Source organism: Zingiber officinale, chromosome 3B (genome assembly GCF_018446385.1).
Source record: "Zingiber officinale cultivar Zhangliang chromosome 3B, Zo_v1.1, whole genome shotgun sequence".
Classification (NCBI taxonomy): Eukaryota; Viridiplantae; Streptophyta; class Magnoliopsida; order Zingiberales; family Zingiberaceae; genus Zingiber; species Zingiber officinale.
Window position 1 is genome coordinate 108,531,875 of NC_055991.1, and position 19,620 is coordinate 108,551,494.

The 19,620-nt window shown below is 37.1% G+C and overlaps 1 protein-coding gene across 1 annotated transcript; it reads left to right on the forward strand.

Moving 5' to 3' along the window:
• The first annotated feature begins 12,768 nt into the window (after positions 1-12,768).
• LOC121967258 (nuclear transcription factor Y subunit A-7-like) lies at positions 12,769-19,333 on the forward strand. Its single transcript, XM_042517361.1, has 6 exons — positions 12,769-12,903; positions 13,889-14,153; positions 16,754-16,902; positions 17,319-17,390; positions 17,530-17,694; positions 18,777-19,333. The coding sequence occupies exons 2-6, from the start codon at positions 14,126-14,128 to the stop codon at positions 18,999-19,001; spliced, it is 639 nt and encodes a 212-aa protein (XP_042373295.1). The 5' UTR covers positions 12,769-12,903; positions 13,889-14,125; the 3' UTR covers positions 19,002-19,333.
• The last annotated feature ends 287 nt before the right edge of the window (positions 19,334-19,620 follow it).

Consider the following 19,620-nt stretch of genomic DNA (forward strand, 5'->3'; position numbering starts at 1 on the left):
ACACAGGGTTCAGACAAAACGCAAGACCTAACTAACTTGGTTGATCACATCAAAACTACCACGGGGTCCAACAATCTCCCCCTTTTTGATGTGCATCAACCCAAGTTCAAGTTAGGGTTAAATAGACACAAAAAGTAATTTTGAAGAAAAATTACTAAACTAACATTTTAAGCATAAGATTTGCAATAAATAAAATTGCAACAGTATTTAGAAAAATATTAAAAATTTAAACTTAAACTTTTAATTTTCCTAACTCCCCCTAAACTTGTACTTTTCTCTCCCTCTTTGATCACAGCAAAAACGGGGAAGCAAGTTCTTAAGATAGAAAAAAAATTTCTAAGTAAAAATCTATTTTCTAAGTTAAAAAATTTAAAAAAAAATCCAAATCTTAGAAAAAAAATGTTTGTACATTTTCAAAGCATTTTAATTCTACTTTTAATGTTTTTTCGGAAAGTTAATTAAACATTTTGTTTCAATATTTCGGCTTCCAAGTCGTGGCGAGGCACTAAGCCTTCTTGGTTATTGGAGCAACAACCACTTCCTTAGAAAAAGCCTTCATAAGGAAAATGTTTAATTTTCTCTCTATAAAGCTTTTAATTTTAAGAGCTTAGTTTAGCACAGATTTTAGAACCCAATAAAGGTTCCTTCCTACAGGATTAGTTAAAAACTTAGGGGTAATATAATTCTTAGGAATTTTCCTAAGTTGACCTTGATGCTTTCTTATATACCAGTTTAATTTTCCATAAATTTTAAGTTTTGATTTTGGAAAATTATTTTTAAAACATGCATCAGTTTTCAATTTTTTAATTTCTAATTTTAAAACCTCATTTTCTGATTTCAAATATTCATTTTCCTTTTCTACTTTATCTAATTCTTTAGAAAGAGCTTTAATAAAATAAAAGGATTGTTTAGGGTTTAGGGCACGTACCTTACTTACCTCATCTTGCGATGCTCCCACTTCATCACAGCTTTCTTCTTCTTCTGTTGTTCCTCCCCCTTCATTTATGCTCATTTCTGAGCTAGACATTTCTTCTAGCTGATGGTTGGCCATCAGTGCTAGTCCCGAGAATTCTTCGACTTCATATTCAGAGGATGATGAATCATCCCACGTGGCTTTTAGGTTGTATTTGGGTCGAGCTAGCTTCTTACTCTTTTCTTTACTTTTGCTTTTCAGTTTTGGCCAGTCATCTTTGATATGTCCTTCTTCGTTGCAATTGTAGCAACGAACCACCCTTTTCTTTTGCTGATGCCTCTTTGTCTGTGATCTAAATTTATTAGACTTAAAAAATTTATTGAAGCGTCTTACCAATAGTGTCGCTTCCGATCCGTCGATCGAGGCTTCGGAGTCAGGATCGTTTGTTCTTTCCTTCAAAGCGATGTTCTGACTAATCTTTTCTACTCCATTGGGCTCTGAAACTCGAGATTTGTGAAGTTCAAAAGTAGAAAACAAATGTTCTAGAGTACTTACCTCGAAATCCTTAGAGATGTAGTACGCATGTACTAAGGAGGCCCACTCGGGAGTTCTCGGGAAGGCGTTGAGCGCGTACCGGATCGAGTCCCGGTTCGTTACTTCTTCTCCAAGATTGGTTAGTTGCGTGATCAGCTCTTTGATCCTTGCTTGGAGTTGCGCTACCTTTTCGCCTTGGTTCATCCGGAGGTTCGTCAACTGGGTCCGGAGGATGTCGCGCCTTGCTAGCTTCGCTTCGGAAGTACCTTCGTGAAGCTCCAGGAATTTTTCCTAGAGATCTTTCGCGGAGTCATAGCTTCCGATCCGATTTACCTCCTGAGGTGGCAGAACGCTGAGCAGGTGGAACTCAGCCTTTCCATTGGTGACAAAGTCGACTTGTTCCTTCTTGCTCCACGTGTTTTCTTCTTTATCTTTCGGCGCTGCATATCCATATTTCATTATTAAAAGTATATCAAATTCAGTTTTAAAAAATACCTCCATTTTTCGCTTCCATGTAGCGAAATCTCCGCCGAACTTTGGGGGATGAATGTTCGCGCAGGCCATTGTTCTGATCTTTGTGCTTCAGATGGCGGTTAGTCCTTCTGAAGCTGTTGGGCTCTGATACCACTTGTAGGTGCAGCGGGGACCGGTAAGAGGGGGTGAATTGCCTGCAAGTAAAAATAACCCTCCTCAAGGCTTTTCAACTCTTAAAATAAAGCAACACTTAATAACAAAACAAAATGATAGAAAAGAAATAGGACTCAGAGTTTTAACCTGGTTACAACCAAGAGGGTTGTTAATCCAGGGCGATGAAAGGCGCAGTAAGAAAAACTCCTTCTCTGAAGGCGGAGAAGCCTTTTACACTTTGAAAGCTCACTAGTTGCTTAAGCAGAAATTACAGAGTTGCTTTTTCGTATCAAATCGTTGTTCTTTAAAGCTGCCCGAGACCCTCCTTTATATAGGGGTTCTAGAGCTTATCGGATGACCTGATCTTCGAGATCAGGTTTTGACTCGAGAGGGATCGGTCGACCGAACCTGCTGTACCTGCCCAGCTTTCCGTCTAGGTGCAGTCTCTGTGGATCGAGCTCAGGTTCGGTCGACCGATCCTTGTGTTCGGTCGACCGATCGGCCAACGGTCTTCCTCTGCGCTGGCCCGATGAAAACGCTCGACTCAGTTCTCTGGATAAACTTGGGTTCGGTCGACCGATCATGAGGTTCAGTCGACCGATCACTTCACCGCTGGCAGATGTGTTGCTGAGGTGTCACCAACGGCTGGCTTCGGTTAATGAAGGGTTCGGTCGACCGATCAATAGGTTCGGTCGACCGAACCGTTTACAAGTCAACTTCCAATTGACTTGCTCCGGTTCGACTCCTTGGGTGATTGCGGCCTACCGAAATAGGGCTCACCCGAACCCAATTCCCGGCCTTCTCCTCGAGCAGTCTTCCGTCCGGCTTCTCGTCCCTCGAACGCCGCGCACGTTCTTCTCGCTCCACCGGAGTACTCTTCCGCAACTCTCTCATCCTTCGAACGCACCGAGCCCGTCGGCTCCCTTCCCGTGCCGTCCTTCTCGCTAGCTGCGTCTTCCGCTCGACTTCCTGCGCTCCTAAGTTCCTGCACACTCAGACACAAGGTTCAGACAAAACGCAGGACCTAACTAACTTGGTTGATCACATCAAAACTACCACGGGGTCCAACACAATTGACCAAACCCAAATTCTAAGGTTTTTTCAGTATCAAGAAAAGAAAAAAAAAAAGCAACATGCAAGGATGATCTGAACTTAACAACCATATAAAAAGCATAGAGATTTTTCTCTTAGTGAAAGATGGGACTTGATAAGAAGACAATCATAGTCCCAGAATATGCAATCCATGAGTTACATATCGATGCAATGAACTTGCAGGATAATCAGAACAATAAGATAAGATGACATTCATAATTGTATTATTATGCCATAACTAAAATCCATGATGAAGCAATGCCAACTGCCTCACCATGTCGACCGATTAGTCGATAACACACACGGAGGCAACGCCGAATCCTACCGCGAGCAGCAAAATTAGTGAGCAAGGAGCTCCGATCAGTCCTGGCCACACGAGGATCGACAAGGAGGGATCAAATCGGAAGAAGGAGATGAGGAATCGAGGTTACCAGATATGGGATCGAGAAAGAGTGGAGGAGGGCGACTTCTAGCGACTCGGCGACGACTCCAAGCCACACAGGCAGCCTCTTCTTACCCAAAGGGAGGAGTTGGAGGAGATGCGGTCTGGTTGGATGGAGAAGTAAGGGCGTCGTGTGTTGATCTTGATCGGGAGAGGAAGGGGCGTCGATCTAGGAAGGGGAAGAGGGAGATGAGGCTGAGAGAGATGGTCGGACGGCTAGCGGCGAGGAGGAAAGTAGTAGTGGCGTTGAGACGGTATACGGTGGATGGCGCGATATAGGTTTAGGTTTGGAGGGAAGAGTGAAGGGTTGCAAATTTCGGCTATGTATTAGTAGGAAAATTAAATTATTTTATTTTATCATAGACACCGGATTTTAAAAATCGTTGTTAAAATCGGTATCTATTAACGAAAAAAAGGCGCTCATAGACATCGACTTAAAAAACCGATGTCTATGAGCGAAAATCTATGCTTATAGACATCAGTTTTTGGAAAAACCGGTGTACAATACTCAAAGACATCGGTTTTTTGCTTAAAACCATTGTTTGTTCCACCGATATCTATGAGGGTTTTTCTTGTAGTGGTATTGTATCTTAAGGTGTCAGATTTTATAGTTATCCCCATATAATTTCTCTCCCTTATTGAGTTCAGCTATGATATTCTTAGTTGTCATAATCTACATAAATAAGCATATTATTTATTATTTCAGTGTAATTTATATGTATGTAATTAATAACTGACTTAGTGTAAATTAGAATTAGTTTACAAAATTAAATGATAATTATATTTCCACTCATCGTTTATATGTACCAATCCAATCAGCATTGACCAATTATATTATACATATCTTATCTAATGAACTAATAATTAAATAAACTAATTATTTTCATATGAACTAATCATATTCATATAAACCAATCATATATATGAACTAATCATAAAATATGAATTAATTATAAATAAAATGAACTAATCATTAAATATGAACTAATCATAAGCAAATTAGTTAACACATAACATAACTATTTTATTTTTCATAGAATATAGTACTGTTTATATAAAACAACAGTTTCCACTACATTATTTTCAGAAAAAATAAATGAGTTAAAATTGTTCACATATAACGATAGTAAACAAACCACTAATAACATAGATAAGCTAGCACCACTCCCACTAGAAAATATACTATTGCAGTGGGCAATACTATCTCATTCATGTCGGACTCGATGATGGTAAGATTAGCCTCAGAACCATCCTTTAGATCCATATTTAGATCCATTTCTAGATCTTCTACACACTCTTGCAGATCTTCTTCTAATTCTTCATGATCTTCCTCCTCAGATTCTTCGAGGTCCATTCTGGATCCTCCTGAAATTCTTCGGGGTCCATCTCTAGATCCTCTGCGAGATCCATTTCTTCAGGATCTGGATCCATTTCTTCAGGATCTGGATCCTCTTCTGATTCTTTATGATCCCATGCCAAATGAAGTAGATCCCTGCACATCTTTGAATATGAGATGTGCCCTTTAAAGCAATCCAACAACTGGTATGCTATATCAAAAAGATGTTCCGATAGCAACTCAAGCAGAGCCCATCTTCTGTGTTCATCTAGGACTAGATACCCTTCTTGCTCGAGTTTCTAGAATATCTAATCGAGCCGACCAATAAGTCATCTGACTCCGTGATACGTGTCATATTCTAGCTCCTTGATCTCCTCCCAAAGATCATATTGTCGTTCATAGTGACCAATCATCATGTATATTATTCATGGTAAATAGAATTAAACATAATGATTTCAGTACAAAATCGATAAACCAATAACAAAACCGGTCAAATTCAATTCTCATGTATGCATAGAACAAATATATACCGAATTCATAAGCAAATAAAAAAATAATTTTTCTTTTCTTTAGGGAGTTTTCAGTTGACTAACTCTTGTGTTTAGTCTATTTTCTTATCAAAACTAATCTAATTAGATAGAAATATTTTATCTATGTTTGTTATGGTTTATATCTAACCCATTTCATCAAATCTTACCTATTAGAATGAATCCAGTTTGATTTAATTAGCCCATGTAATCAAACCATCTCAATTAAGTCAATAATATACTGATCTAATTAAACAACCAATAGTTTAAACCAGATCTACATATTATCGAATTAAACTGGTCTGATTAAACCAACCAATATTTGAATCAAATTAGGATCTTGTTAGACCAACCCAATCTAATATGGTCTAGTTCAAGAACTAGACCGGTTAGGATTGGACCATTAAGTGGTCATACAAATCCAAACAAATTGAAAAATTAAAACACAAAGTTTAATTTTTAATTAATTTTTTTTAAAAAAACTTTCTATATAAAATTTGAGAATCACTATGCTTCATTACTATGCATGTGAAAACCAAATCTTTTGATTTTTTTTTTTTTTGCAAGAGAAAGTTTTTTAAAACAATTGACTTAAATCAATTACACAAATTTGAATCAATTACATAGATTTATTGTGCTTCATCAATTTAATCGATTACATAAAATTTTGAATCGATTAAAATATGTTTTAATCGATTACGCAAATTTTTGAATCGATTAAAATCTCTTAATCGATTAGTTTAATTAATTAAATTGTTGGTGCAGCGGGGCCAGCAAGAGGGGGTGAATTGCCTGCAAAATGAAAGTATACCCTCCTCGGATTTTCAACTCAAAATAAATGGCAACAATTAAAGTAAAGGCAGAATTAAAATAAGAGACAAGAAATTAACTTGGTTACAACCAAGACGGTTGTTAATCCAAGGCGGTTGAACAGCTCCACTAGAATGTCTCTTTTACTGTAAGTGGAGAAGCCTTTTTACACACTAAACGAGTTCACAAGTTGCTAGGAATTGAATGCTTGATTGAATGATCATTTCCTAGCTTCAGGGGCCTTTAATAAATTGAAAGGACTGTTTAGGATTTAGAGCACGTACCTTACTTACCTTACTTTGTGATGCTCCCCCTTCATCATAGCTTTCCTCTTCTGATGTTCCTCCCCCTTTATCTATGCTCATTTCTGAGCTTGACTCTTCTTCTGGCAGGTGGTTGGCGATTAACGCTAGTCCCGAGAAGGCTTCGACTTCATATTCGGAGGACGTCGAATCGTCCCACGTGGCCTTCAGGATTTTGTGCTTGGAGGAATTTGACTTGTACTTTACCTTCTCCTTGTCTTTTGTCTTTTGCTTTATTTTTGGGCAGTCATCCTTGATATGCCTTTCTTCGTTGCAATTGTAGCACCGGATCATTCTTCTGTTGCGCTGATGCTTCCTCGACTGCGATTTAAATTTATTAGTTTTAAGAAATTTATTGAAGCGTCTTACCAGCAGTGTCGCCTCGATTTCGTCGATCGACGCTTCGGAGTCGGGATCGTCCTTTTCAGCTTGTAGGGCAATGTTAAGGTTCGACTTTTCTACTTGTTTAGGCTCTGCAAGTCGAGACTCGTGAAGTTCGAAGGTAGAGAATAAACTTTCTAAACTACTTACCTCAAAGTCCTTAGAGATGTAGTAAGCATCTACTAAGAGCGCCCACTCTGGAGTCCTTGGGAAGGCGTTGAGTGCATAACGGATGGAATCTCAGTTTGATATCGATTCGTCGAGATTTGTCAGTTGCATTATCAGCTCCTTGATTCTCGCTTGGAGTTGCGCTACCTTCTCGCCGGTGTTCATCCGGAGATTCGTCAACTAAGTCCGGAGGATGTCACGCCTCACTAGCTTTGCTTCTGAGGTGCCTTCGTGGAGCTCCAGGAATTTATCTCAGAGGTCTTTGACGGAGTCATAGCTTCCGATCCGACTTATCTCCTGGGGCGGCAGAACACTGAGCAGGTGAAATTTCGCTTTTCCGTTGGCCACGAAATCGGCCTGCTCCTTCTTCGTCCAGTTGCATTCTTCTTTGTCTTTTGGCGCTGTATATCCATATTTCATTATTAAAAGAATATCGAATTCGGTCTTAAAAAATACCTCCATTTTGCATTTCCACGTAGCGAAGTCTCCGTCGAACTTCGGGGGATGAATGTTCACTCCGACCATCGTCTTGATCTTTGTGCTTCAGTTGGCGATTAGTTCTTCTGAGGCGGTCAGGCTCTGATACCACTTCTTGATGCAACGGGGCCGGCAAGAGGGGGTGAATTGCCTGCAAAATGAAAGTATACCCTCCTCGGATTTTCAACTCAAAATAAATAGCAACAATTAAAGTAAAGGTAGAATTAAAATAAGAGATAAGAAATTAACTTGGTTACAACCAAGACGGTTGTTAATCCAAGGCGGTTGAACAGCTCCACTAGAATGTCTCCTTTACTGTAGGCGGAGAAGCCTTTTTACACACTAAATGAGTTCACAAGTTGCTAAGAATTGAATGCTTGATTGAATGATCATTTCCTAGCTCCAGGGGCCTTTAAATAGCTCCTAGAAATTCTATCTCGAAGGTCCAAGGCGCCTCTAACAAAGGTCTAAGGCGCCTCTAACCAACTCAAGCCGATAAAACTCTATCCGCGCTCAAACGGTCGAGTTGACCAGCTTGGAGGCGCCACAAGCAGTGTTGAAGGCACCTTCAACACTTGTTGGAGGCACCTCCAAGGTTGAGGACAACGCAGGCGCCTCCATTGCTTCATTGAGGGCACCTCCAGCTAGCATTCTAGCTTCTTTACACCTCCTTTTGGCTTCTGATGCTCCAATAGCTTGGGTGATTGCGGTCAACCAAAATAAGGCTCACCCGAACCCAATTCCGGGCCTTTTCCTCGAGCAGTTTTCCGTCCCGGATTTACATCCCTTGAACGTCGTGCACGTTCTTCTCTCCCACCGGTATACTCTTCCGCAGCTCTCTTGTCCTTCGGACGCACCGAGCCCGTCGGCTCCCTTCCCGTGGCGTCCTTCTCGCTAACTGCGTCTTCTGCTCGACTTCCTGCACTCCTAAGCTCCTGCACACTTAGACACAGGGATCAAAAATAAACAGGACCTAACTAACTTGGTTGATCACATCAAAACAACCACGGAGTCCAACAATTAAACTTCTTCCACCGCGACAACCTCACTTCCTCTGTTACGATGAACACAACATCTGGAGTGACTGTTGATCGTCCTTCCTCGAAAGTAGTCGCCGGTGTTCTCCGATGTCAGTCACGGTGACAAAGAAATGATGATAGAGAAAATGGGACTCAGTCATTTTTTTCTCTTGCACAACTATGCGGTAAATGTCACCATGTGATCTCCGATCACTAGAGGAATTTCTCCTCTCTTGAGCAATGGCTTTGAGACCATTGTTACTACATATGAAAAGGATTCATACAAAATGAATAACTCACAGTGCTCTGGAGAAGAAACTCGAAGAAGACGCTGGAGATGACTTTGATCTGCGAAGCTTACTATCGCCAAGAAGATCATCACTCTGGAACCTTCTCAAAAGTGTCACCAACCAAATCCTCCCCACTGGATGTTCTCTCTTCACCTTGTTTCACTGTCACACACCTTTCTGATTGTTCTTGGACACTAGGTTTATGTAGGAAGCTTGCATTGATTTATAATCGATGCATTAATGTTAATTCATTGAGAGATTAAATGGAGGGAGGTGAACAGATCACCCCTTCACTTCCTAAATGCTTGCGACGTCTAACAAATTTCATTTAATATTCCCTTTCCATGGAGAACTATTTTATTGATTATATTGGAACCATTTTTTTTCATTTACTTTTCCAACATGTAAAATACCTACTAAGAGAAACCAACCATTGGATGATAAACAATGGTGTACCAAGTAGCAAAGGAAGAAAAAAAGGATAAAAATTAAAAGGACACTCATCATTTATATGAATACTATATTTCTAATTAAAGTCAAACGGACACCTCATTTAATCAGAACGGTCAAAATACCATATAATAGATGTCATGAAGTCCTCATCATTTGTTTTACTTATTAAAATATTATTTTAACTTGATTATCACTGTTAGAGAGGTAAAATTAAAATGACATAAAGTCACTATTGTAGAAGCTAGCATGTAACTTCTATATATTGTAGAAACTACATATTAGCTTCTACACATTCTATCATAATCAAATACTGTTCATTTAAAATGTAATTGGTGTCATGGAGTCTCCTCTATTTATTTTGATTATTGAAATATTATTTTAACTACATTCTATCATAATCAAATAATGTTCATTTAAAATGTAATAGGTGTCATGGAGTCTCCTTTATTTATTTTGCTTATTGAAATATTATTTTAATTAGGTTATCAGTATCAGAGAAGTAAAGTCAAAATGATATAAAGTCATTGTTGTAGAAGCTAGCATGTAACTTCTACATGTTGTAGAAGTTATATGTTAACTTTTACACGACTGATCATGATCAAATAATATTCATTTGAAATATAGTGGGTATCATGGAGTCCAAATTATCACTCTTAGAGAAGCTAAATCAAAATGACAAAAGTTATTGTTGTAGAAGCTAACAATTAAATTATACATATTGTAGAAGCTGCATGCTAATTTTTATATGGTCGATCATGATTAAATAATGTTCATTTGAAATGTAATAGATGTCATAGAGTCTTCATCTTTTGTTTTACTAGTTAAAATATTTTTTAACCAGGTTATCACTCTCAAAAAAGATAATCAAAATAATATAAAGTCATTATTGTAGAAACTAGTTGCTAGCTTCTACACTATCAAGGATGATTAGATAATATTCATTTGAAATTTAATGGGAATCATGAAATTTTCATTATTTGATTTACTCGTTGAAATATTATTTTAACCAGATTATCACTCTCAAAAATACAAAATCCAAATGATATAAAAGGTTATCATTGTATAAATTTACAACCAATTTTAATTTTTACGCATTCTAAAAACTAGATACCAACTTCTATACAAGGTTCATAACTTAAATCTGATTCCGAAACACAAATTTTTTGAATTAAATATAAACTAAATTTATTTTGAACCATTCGTGTTAAATGTGACGTCTATTTAACTAAAATAATAATAAACTAAGTAATAATAAATCTGGAGCAAGAGACCCCCATTTAATTAATTATAAATGAGGTATCCATCCGACAAAAATAGGAGGTCTTTTTATTTTTGTCGAAAAAAAAATTGCTATGAATAGAAGTTGATTTGAGTAATTAGTAAGTTGAGCAACGCCCAATTAAAAATCCATGAAGTCTTAATATTCATTAATGAAGTGACAGCCATCTCATTTTTTTTTTTTTACTTTTTACTGGTTAGCTTCACTCAAACTGAATTTATAAAAAACACAAATAATATTTATCAATTTAATTATATTCAAAATTTCATTGATTAATAATTAAAATTTTAAAAAAATTACAAATGATTATACTTGTAGCTCTTATTTTTAATATATCATTAAAAATAAAAATCATGTAAATATTTTTATTTATAATTTTTTCCGAGGAATTGGGAATGTGACGCTTCTCAGCTTAGTTACAACCCTATTGATGACGATCAACATCTGCCTTTTGCCAGCGCTCAACGAGGACGGATCCTCTGGTCCGTAAATTATGAATCAGAGATTAATCTATTTTTTTAAACTCTTAATTTAAATGAATCTCATCTATTTAAAAATAAAATATATTCAAATCAAAAATCTTCATGCAAAAAATTATTTTGATCCACAATTTACAAACAAGACTATCTCTACTAACGCTCAACTCATCTTCCACCACTCGTTCGGGTTGCCAGTTCGATCAGTGGAAGATGAGTTAAACTTTTTAGGAGACGCGAAGGGGGGTCTCCAGAACCGGATCCTCTGCGCCCGCGTCCCCTGCGCCCGTCGCTACACGACAAAAAAAAAAAGCACGTGCTTAGCACGAAAAAAAATAAGAAAATTCTAAGCGAGACCTCCTCTTCACCCGCTAAAAAAGCCCTCTCCGCTTCTTCTCCAGCCGACGACGCAGAGCTCCTGCAGATCTACACGATGCCTGTGTTCGACATGATGGAGAGCTATCTGGTCAAAGAGCTTCGCTTTCCTCCTGGCCTAACTCTTCGCCTGATAACACGAAGTGCTTATGTCGGTAAGCCTCCCTGCTCCATTGATTTCCTCACTCACACTTAACGATTCCATTCAATAAATCGTCGAGCAGAGCTAAATTCCTTGGTCTGTGAACTATTGCAGCATTCACCATGTTCATCGGCATGACCTTCCCCTTCTTCGGCGGCCTACTCTCTTTCTTCGGTGGATTCGCATTCGCCCCGACCATATACTTCGTGAGTGCTCCACACACTTACCTTACAGTTCACATTGTAACAAACCATTTGATATTGCCATTAATCCTCTATCTTTCTGATCGATCGATGATTCCAGCTTCCTTGCATCATGTGGCTTGCTATTTACAAACCCAGAAGGTTTAGCTTATCTTGGATCACTAATTGGGTAAGCAAGTCAAGAACATCTCTTCGTTGAATATTAGAATGGCTATCAGAATTAATAACGAAGATGAATATTATCTCTTCGTTCACATTGTTTCGTTTTTTTTACCCCTCAGATCTACATAATTCTCGGGGTCCTGCTTATGATCTTGGCTCCTATTGGTGGATTGCGAGAGATCATCATAAATGTCAAGACTTACAGGTATGGCATGATCGATCCACAGACTGATCAGGGCTTTCCTGGACCGATCAGACTATGGCCTGATCGGTCCAGGTACTGATCGGTCTGTGGACCGATCCACCTATGGCCTGATCGGTCCACAGACCGATCAGGACTTTCCTGGATATAGCCGTTGAGTCGACAGCCTACTAAGCACGTGTTTTTTTTTTTATCGTGTAGCGACGGGCGCAAAGGGCGCAGGGGACACGGGCGCATAGGATCCGGTCTCGGGGCGCCCAAATCCAAATCTGTCGATCCTCCCCATGACTCATCCGATCCAACCATCCACGTGTACTTCGTCCCCCCGGATCTTTAAATGAATGATCCTGATGTCATTTCTTATTGAAGAAAAAACGTGGAGACGATTACTAAAATCCACTCACGATCAGCTACCACGCCGTGGAAAACTTTACTGATTTGGCAGAAACACAAGGCCCCACATATTCCTTCAATAGAAACACAGTGTATGTTCTAGTAACGTGACAATACGCAGCGCTATTAAGGAGCCAATATGTATTTATTCTTCTTTTCGGGTATCTTTTTAAATCATTAAATCGAGGAGGATAAATGCGGAGAGAAGGCGTACTTCTCCGCTGAAAGGAGGAAGGGATCGTTTTCGAAGTTCTCGAAGCTTCGCCATTCCAATCAAGCACAAGACGGGAAGCGATCCAGGTACGGTACGAGCGAAAGGCTCGTTCAAGCCTGCAGCTGCTGTCCTTTGTAACTAGGGTTTTTTGAATTCCGCTTCTCTGATCTTCTTCGCTCCTGCGTCAATCTCTAACGCGCGTCGTTAACTTTCATCGCAATTTGTGTTTGGTTCGAGATGGCTGCCCGCGATGCCGCAACTGGAGACTGTTTTGTTCTAGAATCATTCTTAGGGTTGGTTTTTTTCCATGGAGGATACGGTTGCCGGAACTGAAATGGACGATTTTGTTTTCGAGACGGTGTGGGCGCTTTTCTTGGGCATGATAATTTCTTGTTAAACTGGAATGTTAAGTTGGAAATTTAACATATTGATTCATCAAAAGCTCTGCTTTCGCTAGAATTGCTGTGAGTTCACGGTGAGAGCTTGATTTAGAACCGTCACAGTTTACTGCATGAGTAATTTACATGGAGTGTAAAGCGAATTGTTGGTTTAGAACCAACTCATAATAATATTCCACCGTAATTAAACACTGACTCGTAATTTTCCTTTACGCATGATCGACATCATGATTGCACAGTTTAGTCGTAACTTTGATTATTTTTTGTTGGACGTTTAGCTCTTCTTCATTCAAATGCAATACGCAATTGTCATCTTTTTGCCTAATGGGATTTTCCTCAATGGTTTTGTTGGACTAATTTGAACAATTTTCTTTCTTGACACTCATCTTTTTTGTCTTTTTGACTATGTGGTTTACTGCTATATCAATTTTTTTATCCATTATTTTCTCATATCATTTTATTTCTTTTTACTAGATCTATTTCTAATTTATTTTTTATATTCATGACCCTATTCATGTCAGAATCTGACTGGGATACCAGACCTTTTCTTATTTCAAATGAATAATAAAATATGTGTCCGTATAATAGTTTTTTATATAGTATATCATCTGTTTCATGTTAGGTATTTTGTATTATTTGTGTTGTAGTTAGTCACTTATGTTTGACATTTCAGGATAATATTCTTTGAGAATGTAAGGCTTAGCTTCAAGCTTTCTGTTGGGTATATTCAAGACCATCTTTGTTGGAATTTCACTTCAAACTTGCTTAGCTTCAAGTTCCATTGGGAATCTATCTGCAAGATCTGTTTCTTTTGAATGTCACAACAAGCTTCTGCACCTTTCAGTTTAAATAGGGCCGGACTTTGACCATACTCTGGTTATGTTTGTGAAGTTAGAAACTTGAATAAAGCATGAGTTCTTCGGGTCAAAGCTTGTCAGGTAATAGTCACTTACAATGATAATTTTCTGCTATTTTACCTGTGTGCTTCTTTGTTGGTGCTTTCTCAGTGAATCAACTCATAATCTCAAATGGAACATGTATTATTGATCTTCTGTCTTAATTGTTTAATAGGAGATGACTTTTATAATTGGGTTAATAGGTGTCATGCTAGTAGATTATCCTAACTCTGTGGGTACTTAAGAATTGGAAATTTAACCATTACTGCCTTCAACATATAGGATTCACTATGCTGTGTGCGCGCACGTCTATATGAAGGGATTGTTCTATCAAAAGTAGGAAACTTAAATTATTTGATAAATTTTCTACTTGCTTTTGCTTATAAAAGGAAAATCTTTTTTTTTTATTTCTAGGTAATTCATTCTTTTTTTTTAGGCTTGGTTGTTGTTATATAGTTATATATATTCTCTATCTGAAAGTAGCGCTCTATCAAAAATAGGAATCTTAAAGTGTTTATTAGATTATATATTGCCTTTGTTTGTTAAACAAAACTTTTCATTTTTTTTTTTTGTGGGTGATTCCCTATAGTTGCAGATGTGAAATATGCTTTGTTTTGCTAGTAGATGTTAGTCTTAGATATATAGTTGATACAAGAAAAGTATTTCAGTACATGTGTACTACATTATGGTGTATCTTTGAGAAGCGAAACTCCCTACAAAGCAATAAGTTACCAGTTGTATAAATCGACAACTGTGATGTTTCACAATTGAATAGTTTTGCACAATAAATTCATTTGGTCAGCACTTTACATATGCGTGCTTTCAGTATATTTTAAGAATCTTACATACGCCTGCTTTCATGTTATTTCGAGAATCTTGCAACAATCACTTCAAGATCTATGAAGTCAGATGTTCCTATTCTTTGAATTTTATTTTTTAATGGACTTCAGCAATGTAAAATATCACATAACAGTATATTCCATTCATGTTGAGCAATCTACCATGTTTGTTGGCTATTGATTTTTTTTATAAGTTTTGCTGTTTCTGTATTTGCTTTTCCTCCTATTGATGTTTTGATTGACTATTTCAAACACCACAATTAAATTTTATATGTATTTTTATTTTATAGTAAATTAGTAATGCACTTCTGACCTTTTTCTGTAGACTGAAACCATTTCATAAAAATTCGAGCACTCTCTGGCCTCTATTTTCAATTTTTGTGATACTAACCATTAGGGCTTTGAGAATAATACTTTTTGGGAAATTTTATAAACTAACTGGGTTGGATTTTTGGTAATTTTAGGTATTCTATGTTAGATTCATCCAACATTATACAATGATATATTTTCTATGCATAGTTCCTGTTTCTGTGATTCTGTGTCCATTCGACCAGACACGAAACCCTTATAATGTCGTTTGAAATGATAAAATTAATAAGAGCATCTGCAATGCTCGTTATTGCAGATGTTAATAACATCGTAGGGTGTTAATGTATGTTGTGGAGGGGTGTTATAACACCCCTCCGCTTGAATGCGTTCAAGCAACGTGGGGTGGGCCAGCCCCCACCCCACATGTTTTTTTTAAATTTATTTATTAAAAATTAAAATTTTTAAATTAATAATTGAATAAAACGGTTAATTTTTAACGGCTAGTTTTAACGGCTAGTTCGAAATTCCATTTATAAATATCCACCAATGTGTATGCATATTTTCATTCCAACTCGCTGCACTCTCCAATTCTACTTTCTAAATATTCATTCCATCTATTTTTTTTTAAGTTCTCCAATTCTGAGCTACTTGACACTCAAGTTCATCACCAACTTCGCGCTGACTTAGTTGAGCATATCTGGGGCAATACAACAACAATCCGTGAATTAGTATTTCATATGTTATTTTTAATAAATTTTGTTTTTCCAATTTTGTAATTTCAGCTGCTTAGTTGTAATTTATTTTTCTAACTTTGTAATTTCATTTTCTCATAAACATCTATTTTATTTAATAAATATATTAAAAAATTAAATTTTTTTGTGAAGAATAGTAAAATTATTTTTTAAAAGTAAGATTATTATTAAAAAATAATGATATTTTAAAATATATTTATTTAATATGATATAATTTGAAGATGATTGAGTGGACTGTGGGATGGATAATGAGTATTAACGTTAAAAGGAATGTGGTGAAAGAGATATGTTGTTATAATGAGTATGTGGCAGTCAACCTCATGCTTTTTGATAAGAAGATGGGTGTTATAACACGGATACATTGTGGATGCTCTAAGCACTAGTATTGAATCTGTCAATCTGATTTCTACTCAACTGTCAGGTATGCAAACAATTGCAATGCACTCCAATTCTTCTTTTTCTCATCTTATGTCATTTGCCACCGATTGTTGATAAAAAAAACATTTTTAATTGGGGATAAAGTAGTACTGCTGTTGCTAGTAGATCTATGTTACGTCTTCTTTTAGTTTTGAACAATGGTACAAATGATGGTCTATGTAGGTACGCTTAATTGCTACTTTATTCCCATTGCTGTCATCTAGTATTAGAGATATTGTTATTTATGTGTTAGCTCGAACCATTTTTGTATTTCGGCTTCTCAATGGTTGTTTAAAAATATTTAATTAGTTTTCAAATTTTCCAGATAATAGTGAAACTGATGAGCAGCAGGTGCAGGCACAATCTGAAAACCAACATCAGCCTTATGCTACTGCATGCTTCCAATCTGGTGCGGCAACACCCTTGATTGGATACATGATGCCCAGTGGCCAACTTGAAGCAGGGCAAACTATGGTATTCTTGAAATTGCTAACTATATTAAATTTCTTTGATGCATCTTTGACATTATGTCTTCTGAACTTGTCATCTTTTGTTTATCTTTCTCACAGTTTAGTCTTGTCATTTTTGGTTGGATATTGACTACAAATTCAAGATGACAATGGAATAATATAATATTTCCTCCCATACAGTAGTATATCTGCTAGTTAAGTGGTCTGCCTATTGGAATGTTCCTAGATAGACGTTGCTGTATTTGGAAGTAAATTTTTTCAGAACTTTTTTTCCATGTCATTTCATTTATGCTTGCCTTAGATGTGCAATCCTTGCTCAAGTTCTGTTAGTGGTGGATTTGATTTCAAAAAAAAAAAAAAATAATAATGATGATGGACTGATATTGGCTAATCGTTGTTAAAATTACTTTTTTGTGGCAGTCTCCAGTAGCTTACCCGTATGTGGATCCCTTCTATGGGGGAATATTTGCAGCCTATGCTGGACAGCAAGTGGTAGAAGTTACCCCATCAAGCATGCATGAATTACCATTATCAGAGTCCTTCGAGCATCTACAAATTTGTTTTTACTATGGTTCTAACCACTCACCAGCTATTACTTATTTTCTCTCTTAAAATTGGCAATTTCATTTAGATCCAACCACAACTGATTGGGGTGCATCATCCTGGTGTGCCTTTGCAAACTGATGCTGTTGAAGAACCTGTTTATGTCAATGCAAAGCAATATCATGGTATCTTAAGGCGTCGGCATTCTCGAGCAAAAGCAGAATCAGAAAATAAATTAGCTAAAATTCGTAAGGTATGTGTATCTAGATTATAACTAGAAGTGCATTCTAGTTTGGTCTGCTATCGTCCTTGGGGATATGGTGCAGCGGTAGGATATTTAAGTTGTCATCCAGGTACTTACGGCTCAATCCCCAGTTATAGTATATTTGTAAGAATTTTTCCTCCAAATGAAGGGTCAACCAAAGGATGCTGGACTTTTGGGTTGGCCGCTGTGTACGCTTTCCGATTTATCCTGTGAAAAAATTTCTATGGAGTCAAACCGGTCACCCTAAGGATAGTCAATAAGGCGAACTGATTTTTTTTTTTTAAGTTTAGTATGCTATCACCCTTTTATTAATGTTGTTTACTTTCTTAAAAGCTAAATAAATAACATATGTCAGCACCAAACATTCTTTAAATTCTTATGCAGGGGAAGTTCACCTCAAGTTTTGCATTTTATAAAACCTTCACAAGCCTTGCATGACAGATTTTTACTTTCATCGCCAGTAAAAAATTTATGATATTAGTTTGTGAGCCTAATTGAATCACAGTTGTTAGGCTTGCCCACTGCAACATGTATTTCAACTGCCCGTCCAACAGCAATCCTTTTGCATAACATCGGAATTGAATTCCCAATTCTGCCAGTAGTTTCCCTGTCCATGGTTTGTCAACATTGATAGAACTTTCAATATCTTGCTGCCTTGGCAAGTGACTTGACATGTAGCTTTTATCTACATTGCATTTTGTAGCAGTAGAGAGGCACACCTTAATCTCTTTCCATAGTCTTGGCGCTCTCTGTTTTTAACCTACATAGTGGTCAGACCATAATAGATAGTAATGCGGCGAATTGAAATTCTTGATTTATTTGTAGTATTTAACTCATCTGTCAGCCTTAATGTCTCTCATACTCATTTTGGCTGATTCTGGATATGTAGTTGTTTTTTCTGATCATTCAAGTTCGACCTTGTAATTCTTTTAGTTTGTTTGCACAAATGTATATATATATTATGGCTATGCAATGACTAACTACGTTGCTTGCTAATGTCACGTTTCCTTTAAACCCTAAACAACCAAAACATGTAGCTAATAACACAATTCATTGCTGACTCCCCACAGCCTTACCTTCATGAATCACGCCACTTGCATGCTTTAAGAAGAACAAGAGGATGTGGAGGTAGATTCCTGAATTCCAAGTCTGAAGCAAACCATCAGAGCGAGTCAGAGGGGAATCAACCAAAGGAACTTGCTTCAGATAACAATCCCCAACAAGATGCTCCTCCAGCTTCTGACCATTTTGATCACATACAAGACCTTGCTAAAGCTGCAGAGTCTGAAAAATAGATATCTGAAAATCCACAAAAGACGTCGTAAAATTCTTGCCTTGAGAGATCTGATGAGCATTCCAAAGAACAATGTTCTGGTCCAGACAGTGATTGCAAGATCAAACTACAATCTCTTAATCTTTAACAATTGTCACCGTGTCTCTGGGAGATTTCTCTTGGTGTTAGGAATCTCAGTAGGATCTTGTAAAGGCGGTACTTTATCAGTTGTTACTGTAACTTTTTGTCGAGATGTGTTTCATTAAGGAGTATCAGACAGTAATTTATGGATTTTAACAATTTGTCTCTGAAATTAACAGTTACCTTCTTGTCCAAATCTTTGAAGTTCTGAACGAGTCTGCTTTTTTGGCCGTATTATAGGTAAAAGGATCATGATTATACTAACTGTAGCATTTTTTTGGTTTTGTCATTGCAGGGTCATGAAGATGCTTTTGTTTTGGTTTTCAAATCAATCACATCTTCAGACTTAACTCAAATAATTCATATTTTATAAAGATGTGACATCATGATTATCAACTTTTCAAAATATTATTTTTTATTGCTTTTAATATGCAACTGATTGGAAATCAACTTGAGTATTTGCTCAAGAAGGAAATACTGTCAAGGTGGTTGATATCATC

What these genes read in the sequence shown, in the direction of transcription:
- LOC121967258 (XM_042517361.1), top strand. Translation starts at nt 14,126, where the DNA reads ATGAGTTCTTCGGGTCAAAGCTTGTCAG. An exon ending in TTGAAGCAGGGCAAACTATG is followed by an intron (nt 16,903 to 17,318) that starts GTATTCTTGAAA and finishes TTTTTGTGGCAG; the next exon opens with TCTCCAGTAGCTTACCCGTA. An exon ending in CCTATGCTGGACAGCAAGTG is followed by an intron (nt 17,391 to 17,529) that starts GTAGAAGTTACC and finishes AATTTCATTTAG; the next exon opens with ATCCAACCACAACTGATTGG.